The sequence below is a fragment of the Neolamprologus multifasciatus genome, chromosome 2 (genome assembly GCF_963576455.1).
Source record: "Neolamprologus multifasciatus chromosome 2, fNeoMul1.2, whole genome shotgun sequence".
NCBI classification, from domain to species: Eukaryota; Metazoa; Chordata; class Actinopteri; order Cichliformes; family Cichlidae; genus Neolamprologus; species Neolamprologus multifasciatus.
In genome coordinates this window covers 36,579,156-36,588,038 of record NC_140440.1, presented here as the reverse complement: position 1 = coordinate 36,588,038, position 8,883 = coordinate 36,579,156, and the positions used below count along the sequence as shown (strand labels likewise).

The 8,883-nt window shown below is 41.2% G+C and overlaps 1 protein-coding gene across 9 annotated transcripts in view; it reads left to right on the top strand.

Moving 5' to 3' along the window:
* The window catches only part of rab28 (RAB28, member RAS oncogene family), a 48,402-nt gene that overhangs the window by 20,204 nt on the left and 19,315 nt on the right, over window positions 1-8,883 (top strand). For 8 of the 9 annotated variants that reach the window (XR_014877094.1, XR_014877093.1, XR_014877101.1 and 5 more), the window contains exons 5-6: window positions 5,965-6,068; window positions 6,166-6,243. Coding sequence is in view for 5 of the 9 variants with exons in the window: in XM_085179215.1 (XP_085035341.1) it covers window positions 5,965-6,068; window positions 6,166-6,243 (182 nt within the window). In the remaining 4 variants the exon portion in view is untranslated. Of the gene's footprint in view, window positions 1-5,964; window positions 6,069-6,165; window positions 6,244-8,105; window positions 8,208-8,883 lie in introns of all 9 variants that reach the window. The other variant, XM_085179223.1, reaches the window with a different exon arrangement.

The following is an 8,883-nucleotide window of genomic DNA, read 5'->3' as shown; positions in this document are numbered from 1 at the left end:
GGCCGTCGGCAATTAACTGTGTTATGCCAAGCTTATTCTCTGGCTGTTTCTCGCTGGATAAACTGTCCCAATTGGTCCCCAGCAGCCGGCTGAGGCAAACAGTAAGTAGGTGTCTCTGTTATCACAGCGTGGTTTTAAAAAGGCCTGAGAGGATTAGACAGTGTAGTGTAGGATTTCAGGCTGGTTAGCCAACACAGACCTTTTAGGTGATTGTTTTGCCTTGGCAGCAAGTGTCGGTGAACTCCAACAATCAAGGAATCCCTCCTTCAATTATCACATTGTTCACATTTGGGTGCAGTGACAATAACCATACAGTGTCTCTTGAAGGTACTTGCCCAGTAACCTTTGTGGTCTGGTGTGTATTCTCACTGGCAAAGTGATGGTTTAAAAGAGGAAGAAACTTTGCTTGGGGTGGTTAAAGTTACCAAAGTTGTTTTGAAGGAGATCTGGTACTTAACAGTATCATGTTAAAGTCACATATTATAATGTGTGACAATTATCAGGCAAAACTTACTATTATGGGACAAAAACAATCAAACTGACCTAATGTCTTGCAATATGTGACTACACTGTGCTAATAACTTAAGCTGTTGCAAATGAAGCCAGACCGTATATGAAAGATGGAGGAAGCTTGTGGGTCTGTTAAATTGAAAACCTTAAATCTGCATTCTTTGCAAAGGCGAACAGGGGACGACGACGAGATGCACTAATTGTAATTTTCTTGGCTCATTATAATTTCTGGTTCTGATTTTCTTTCAAAGGATGGTAACTGACAGCATATACAGACAAAAATTAACTAATAAAAAAATTATAATAAAAGCAATTATTCATTTTTACATTTTTCCCTAAACTTTAGCAAGTTACAGGATCTTTTTTCACTTAAACAAGTGGATACAAACCACGTTTACTGGCACTTAACCTGCAACCACCAGCAGACATAATTTACCTTACCAAAGATGCAACAGAGTTGTACAACAAAACAAATGTCAGTTACTTACATCATTTTTCAGTATGTTTATATAATCACCAGATAACAGGACATTGACCCTTTTTTCCTTTTTCACTCATCTTGATAATTTTTCTCCTAACTGCTTCGGTCTTTTCTCTGCCCACACTGAGGCTAGTTTTAGTTTTACCATTTTCCCTTTGTCACTTTCTTCAAACTGGGCAGGTGATGTAAGTGTCTCAGACCGACTTATAATCGGTCTGAGGTAATATGTGAGACTGGACAAGCCCCTGGCTGGTTGATCGTTGTCTTTCTATTTTTAAAAAGACTTGCAGTTGTATCGAATTCAGTGGCAGAAAGTCTTTAGATCATCTTGCTGTATTACTACAAAATATACTTTCCTTATAAATTAGCTCCACTGGTATAAGTAAGAAGGGGGTTATGTCTTTAGGTAGATGAGCATATTATTTCTTCCTTCCCAAATTATGTTTACATGATTATTGGTATCATGCTTTTGAGTCTTTTACTGAATTTGATCCTGTTCGGTTGTTATTGGAGCAGTGTGTACAAAGTGCTCTGCTGCAGGAGGTTGCTGTGTTTTCTTCAACATGACTTCACAACATTTTCACAATACACCTATTTGTGCTTCATTACTGACTCAAAGGGTACTTATAATTCAATGCAGAAAGAACCACCAGACACTGCTACAGCACGCCATTATCCAATAGCCAACTGCCACGGTGATCTGCTGGATAAGCTTCGAGATCTCAGCCTGGCTCCAGTCCCAGCCACGGGGATGTTGTAAGCAGAGCGAAAGTGCAAGTGTGCCAGTAGAGCTGCGGTCTGTGCTAAAAACAAACTCTAGTTTTAAGTCACTCAAAGCAGTAAAGACAATATTAATTCATCACTAATGGCTTTTCAGTTTCTTCGTTTCATTGGCAGTTAATGTGTGATTGTGTTTTCAGGGAAGGTGACAGAGCAAATGGTGCTACTTTAAAAGCATTCTCTGGGCAGATCCATCCAAACAAAATCCAACCTCCTTACTAATTTCAAGTTTTTAAGTGACATAAAAAACCCTGCCAAGCCTGCCTGGTTTCAGGATGATCTGCCAGTGAGTGGATTCTTTCCATGAAGGAGGAAAGCTGACATCCACATAGACACTAAAGTGTGGAGGGGAACATCCATATTTTCTTCTCATTTGGTTGTGTTCCCATTTAATAGGTCACTGCAATAACAAACCAATTATTTACGGTAAAAGCCTAATTTATCCCCCAGATATTAATCTCTAACTGTTGTCTTGTAATTCACCCCAATGACAGGCAGACCTTTTAAATAAACACTGATGGTGACCACAGCGAGGGAGGGCCATCGCTCTTGACGAGTAATGATCCTCTCACTATCTCTATGCTCTCGGAGGCCTAAACAGTTTATTTCGTGTTTGCAGTCACTTCCTCGGGTTGTTAAGCTGATGTACAGTTTGACAGAAACAGAGGTAAACCAGATCATTGGAGAAAGATTCTTTTGACCTGATAAGTAGAAATGGGTACATTAGGGAGAAAAATGGAGCAAAACACTAAAACTGTGGGATTAGTCTTGTATTCAGTCCACACAGACAGATGCTGAAAAATTATGTTGTGTGGGAAAGTGGGTCCTTTACCCTACAGTATTATTTTGTGACCTAAAGGAGCCATGAACCACGACTACCATATACGGAATTAGGGTTACCTTGTTTGCTTATCTATCACAATGTATATTAAGTTAATATCACCACGTAGATGTTCCTTTTTTAATCATACGACCCTTTAAAAAAAGAAAACACTGGGTTCTGTGTAATATAAATATGCAATGCAATGATTTTTTCTTTAAACATTATGGGATCTTCATGTCCCCAATGGAAACACAAATATTTTCACTAATGGAAACTACTGAAAACCAGTGTCAGTGAACACAGGCTACGCTACACATATCCACAAGTCATTTAAGATGGAGAGAAATTGGTCAAATCTTTTATTATTTCGTTCAAAATCATCGACACTGTGTCCCAAACGCTAAAGAGGAGAAGGTTGTCACACTTGTTGTCTGACCATGTTGGTAGGGAGGAGCAGAGTGTACTTCAACATGTGAAATCTCCAGAGGTGTCTACTTCTAAGCAAGATTAATGGATTAGCAAACTATTTTGAGCCTAAAGTCAGAGTTTTCAGGAAGGTGGCTGTCTTTTAAATCACCATACTAACTGATGCTAAACACATAACTTGGCCCACAGCAGGTTATGTTACGTCTCTTGTAGTGCCCCACTGTGACATAGATACTCTGAAGTATTTATTTATGCAACCTACTGAGATGTAACCACAAACTATTGTGGTGCATTCAGTTTGTGATGCAGAAAAAATGCAGAAATTTTTCAAGTTTGGCCCTGGTCTGCTTTACGTCTTGATTACATTACTATTACATCCAATGTTTTACTGTTATATTTTTAAAACATTTCTTTATAAATCTGTGTCACTTGTTCTTCTGATAATAGCTGAGATTGGAGTAAGTAGTGCTGAGTTGATTGATTTTATGCAGAAGAAGAAATGATGCATCATACACCCCCTCTTTATGTGAGCGGACACAGAACACGAACCAGAAAGAGTAACATCCAAAATTGGTAACCACCAATATTGAGGAGCTTTGTATTCTACCAGAATCCAGGGAAGGTGTTGCTTATTTCAGCATGGTGATGTCGAACCACAATCTGTACATATTCCATAGCAGGGGTGGCCAACTCCAGGCCTCAAGAGTGGGTGTCCTGCAGGGTTTAGATGTGTCCTTGATCCATCACAGCTGATTTAAATGGCTAAATTAGCTCCTCAACATGTCTTGAAGTTCTCCAGAGGCCTGGTAACGAACTAATCATGTGATTCAGGTGTGTTGACCCAGGGTGAGATCTAAAACCTGCAGGACACCGGCCCTCGAGGCCTGGAGTTGCCCACCCCTGGTAGAGAGTAATAAAAGGGTACAGGTGCTAACATGGCCAACATTAAAAAAAAACAAGCGAATTATAAATCAAAAAGTACAACAACGGTGGAGCCAAACTGTTTAGCAGCTCCAATCATATTCTAAAACCAAAAGGCGTACCATTTTGCTTTCAGAACTACAGTGACTGATCTCACTGGTGTTAGTCAAACAACATGTGTTTTTATCTAAATCTAAACATTTATTAATCTAAATATCTAAAAGTTATTGAAAAAATGTCTTAAAGAGTTGTTTTCAGATAAAAATATAGAAACATCTACAATAGTTAGACAAAATGCAGTGTTCATGCTAATGTGTTTCCACATTAATGACAATTCTAATACTTTTATTTTAGATTAGTTAGATTAGATATTTTAGATTTAGATTAGTCTTTTGGTGCTTTGTCAGAAATTTAAATTTGCATGTAAGCAAACCTGAAGTTTCCAGACATGCGTCTGTGCTGTTTTCTGAATTTTCTTAGCAGCTACTCACTTCCAGTTTCACATTGGCTTGATGCGCACACCCACAGGCCAAATTAAGAAGCCTCACAAATTTGTACACCTTTTTCTTTACTTAACAGTAACGTGTCTTCCACAGCTTCTGAGCCACTATGTTAATGTTGGTTAATCTGACTGTGACACATGATTGATAGCTGCTCCCAAGTGTGCAGGATCCAAAGGATTAGTAGTGTTTACTTCTAGTAGCATGCTGGGTACCTTGGCTGTAAATGACTGGAATTAATAACCTGCTGACGCCTATGAGACAGCTCTGTTTATGTACAGGGAGAGACGTGACAGTCTGCCCTGGACACTGAGTAGCTGTAAAAGAGTCTGCGCTTGCCCAGAAAGGTTTGTGTTTATATGTCACTTATGACGATGCTAATATTCCTGTTAGCCTAAAATGAGTCTTTCTAAATGTATTTTTTTGGCCTTTAGCATTTTTAGGTCATATGTCATGAGGCTCAGATATTAATAATACAGGATTAGTGCCGTGTTTACATTTCTCTCTCTCTGCTCCTGGCTTTATCCACACCTCCCTTCTTCCCTGTCACACACAGACACACACATGCACACTAAGGGGCATGAGAACAGGGTAAATCCTGACAACTTCAATGAAGCCTCACACAAAGACTAAAACTCGAGGGGGGTGAGAGAAATGCAAAACCGTACAGTAGCCTGACCTCTTCCAGCTAACATAGACATGCATGCACCAGATACCGGGCGTGGCCACCTTCCTGCACAAAGCCAGAAATAAAGAACCAAGATAATGTTTTCAGCAACAAGACCCCTGGGTGACCTTCCTTATCGACCCCAGCGTGACCCCACAGTGAGGAAGGAGAGAAGCAAAGCGCCCAGTATCACTATACAGGAGTCGAATGGACAGGGACATCACTACAATAGTGGAAAAAGGAAGGTGCTGTCATTGTGTGCTCACAGTAAATCACTGTGTAGGTGACAGCCCCAGATCTCGGGCCCTGGCACCCACCTTAACGTCCCGGTGCGCTCATAAGTCAAACGTCTTTCTCTGTCTACACTCTCACTGTGATTGTAGCCTCAAGTCTTTGGTCATTCATGTATTGTTTCTTAAGCATTTCTCCACAGCTGGGCTGGTTTGTCTGTTTCGGGTCAAATGCAGGTTTGTGGCTTCAGGGTGCAACTGTACTCGGCTTAGCGCTGAGGAATGTGTCGCATCCAGCTTCAATACCAGCTGGGGATGGAAGGTGATCATTTCCACTCTCAATGACTCCATCCATACATTGAAAGCTAACGACGATCAGTGGACTCTGCAGCTGGGTTTTGAAAGCAACATAACAATTGAATTACGCTCTGTTTTTACATGCCTCTATGCGTGCCATCCTCATACACTAGGCAGACCTCTTCTATCTTAACGCAAGTGTAAACAGTTATCTTTTTGTTTATGCTCTGATATTCAACAGTTAACCTGTGAGAGTGCTGTGTAACCATCGCATAAATCCATCTGTCTCTTGTAATTTTTCTCACGTCTTCGCTGTGTTTTGTCCACAGTCGACCTGGAGCACATGAGGACAGTGAAGTCTGATAAACACCAGCGCTTCTGCCAAGAGAACGGCATCGTCAGTCAGTTCGTGTCGGCCAAGACGGGGGACTCGGTTAGTACCAGCCAGTTTTCAGTAGGTCAGAAATAAATTGGAAGTGGCTTTCATTGGATTCACCTTGTGTTGTTTTTCTCTGACTTTCTTATTCCAGGTGTACCTTTGTTTTCAGAGAGTGGCTGCTGAGATTCTGGGTGTAAAACTGAACAAAGCAGAGCTAGAGCAGTCACAGGTGAGCCGTCACAGCATCAAGCAGAAATTTTGCAGCTATGCAACGTTCTTCTAATCGTGTGGATAATCTGCTCTTAGTCTCATCAGTACTTCACCGGTCACTAGCAATATGTGTAATGTTATGCCTGAACTTAAGCGAGGTCACGGGGAGTGCGTTAGGTCAGTGGAGGTCACCACACACTGTATAGGACTTTTGCTGTGTAAACATGATTTTGCTACGTCTGCCTCCTGTGATGGTATACCTGCCACTGACACTGCCCATCTGTAAATAGACCCACATTGACCACATTAATGCGTGAAGTCAGAGGTTAAAGGTAGGCAATTGTTGGGGTGAGAAGGTTAGGAGTGGCTGCCTGATTTATTAGTTTTATCTCCCACTGTTTTTTTTTTTTTTGACAAAACGAAGCCTCGGCTTGCCAGCCAGTCCATGATGCCCAATAGTGGCAGCTGTAGGATTTACAAGGTCACCTCCCCCAGAGGCATTAATCCTGAGTGTGATATGACCGGCTGGAGCCACACTGGCTGGCTAGTGGTTGATGAGCCTGAGGGGCTACAGAGAGGTCAGGACCCCAGAGGAGGGAGAGCTTGTAGGTGAAAGAGTGGCCAAATTCTCGAGCTCTGCTCCAATCAGCCAACACTAAGTGAAAATGACCACGGACTAATGTAGCTGTCCATCTGCTTTTGCATTTAACGCCTCCCTTCATAGTTCTGTCAGTAAAGCAAAGTGCTTTAATCCAGGCTAATCAAGCTGGGTGGGTGGCTAGATCCACTGTCCACTCAGAAAGACGGGATGAGTAGTTGTTGAAACACAAAACACAGCACAGCTCTACAGCGAAGAAAATATATGTTGTATAAGCAAAAGAAACGACTTAACATTTATTAAACTTCCTATAAAACCACTGAGTTAAAGGTCCAGATATTTACATATCTCGTGGATACTGTCTGTGTTGTGATTTGAGGTTCTGATTGATTATGAATAAGAATTAAGAATCTAATCAAATAATTTATTCTCACTCACACGCAGCTCAGAGTTTCTCATAGCTGTATTTTCCAAAGTGTTTGTCGATTTCTGCAGGTTGGTGTGGAGGAATGTGTTTTACTTGGTCCATTTTTCATCTTAAAGCAAAAACAAAACGCAAGAAACAGTTCATAAATTTTCATAAAGACCAGTGTTGTAAATGGAAATTGGTGCAGAGAGAAGGCTTTCAGCAGGTCGTGCCTCTGGGTGTAGCCGTGGGCGAGTGTCGTTATCAGCTGTCAGGTTTAGAGAGCTGAACACGAGGGTCACAACCCCCGACGGTATTATATCTGCCTGGCAGGCTTCTCCGTCATGGTCCTCTGTCTGTGAGATCAGATAGCGAAGTTACGGATCACTCACCGACTCCAACACCAGGTTTCGGCAGCTCGTTAATCAGGCAGCCAACCAGGGCCTGGTATTCAGCCATGTGGGCTCCTCGAAGGTGTTAATCACCACAGGGTCCAGTTGCCTTTGCGCTGTTGCCCTTTTCTATTGAATAAATGAATTATTTTTAGGGTTTAGACAAACCAGCAATTTAAAATGTCTCATCAGACATAAACTAAGTGTACTGACATGGCATCGATCTCAATAATGAAAGATTGGATCTTCAGTGTAGAAAACTGGCTCAGCTCTGTGTGCTGTCTACACTCTTTTTCTTCCTCATCTCTAGCACTCCCTGATTTATTTTCTCATTCACTCATTACTTTGCTCAATGTCGCTTTTAACTCTCATCATACGTGTGCTCTCTCATTATAACTGTCTGTTTTTCTGTTTTTCTGTTTTGTTTTTCTATTCCTTTTCCTGTCTTCCACTCATCTACTGCTCGATACACTGAACCTGCTCAGAGGATTGTGAAGGCTGAGCTGGTGGACTACCCACAGGATGAAGGTCCAATTAGTCAAGAGAACGCCCAGCAAAGCAAAATATGTTTGATTCAGTAGCTGGAAGTATGTCTCTACAGCTACACAGATGTATCCCCATAGATTTGTAGTTGTAGCAACTATTAGTGATAGAGGTTATGTTTTGGTTCAGAGTTTAAATTTACAAAGTAGAGGAATCAAATAAAAAGACATCTCCTCTGTAGTAGTGTTATTTTTTTAGTCCACTTTGGGATCCTGAGCCATGTGTGTTTGTCCGTGTGTGACGTAATGAGAAAAACCAAAACCATGTAACAGACATGACTCCATCCTGACCTTCATCTGCTTCCTGTCACATTCAGGGCATGGGGGCACAAACATTTTGACCAATGTCTTCAGTCATAGCATGGACTTTGAGCCCATGTCAAGAAATGTTAAAGAAACAATTTGGGAGATTTCTCAGTCAACCATCTAGATGAGAACATACAACTAATGTCCGTGCACGACCCTGCGGCCAGTAATGGCACAGCTTAGACGGACATGCAGAGTTTTTAAAGTTTTTCCTGTATCTGTATTTAAGTTATTCAGACTAAGAGATTAGATGTTTCTCCTGATAATGTTTTTGGGCTAAATTAAGCTAGTCTGCTGCTGGCTGTGGCTTTGAATTTATAGTCAAGACATACGAGTCGTATCAGTGTTTTCATTCAAAGCTGCATGAAAGCAAACACTTCTGTTTCTCAAGATCTCCTTCACAGTGTCTTTTATC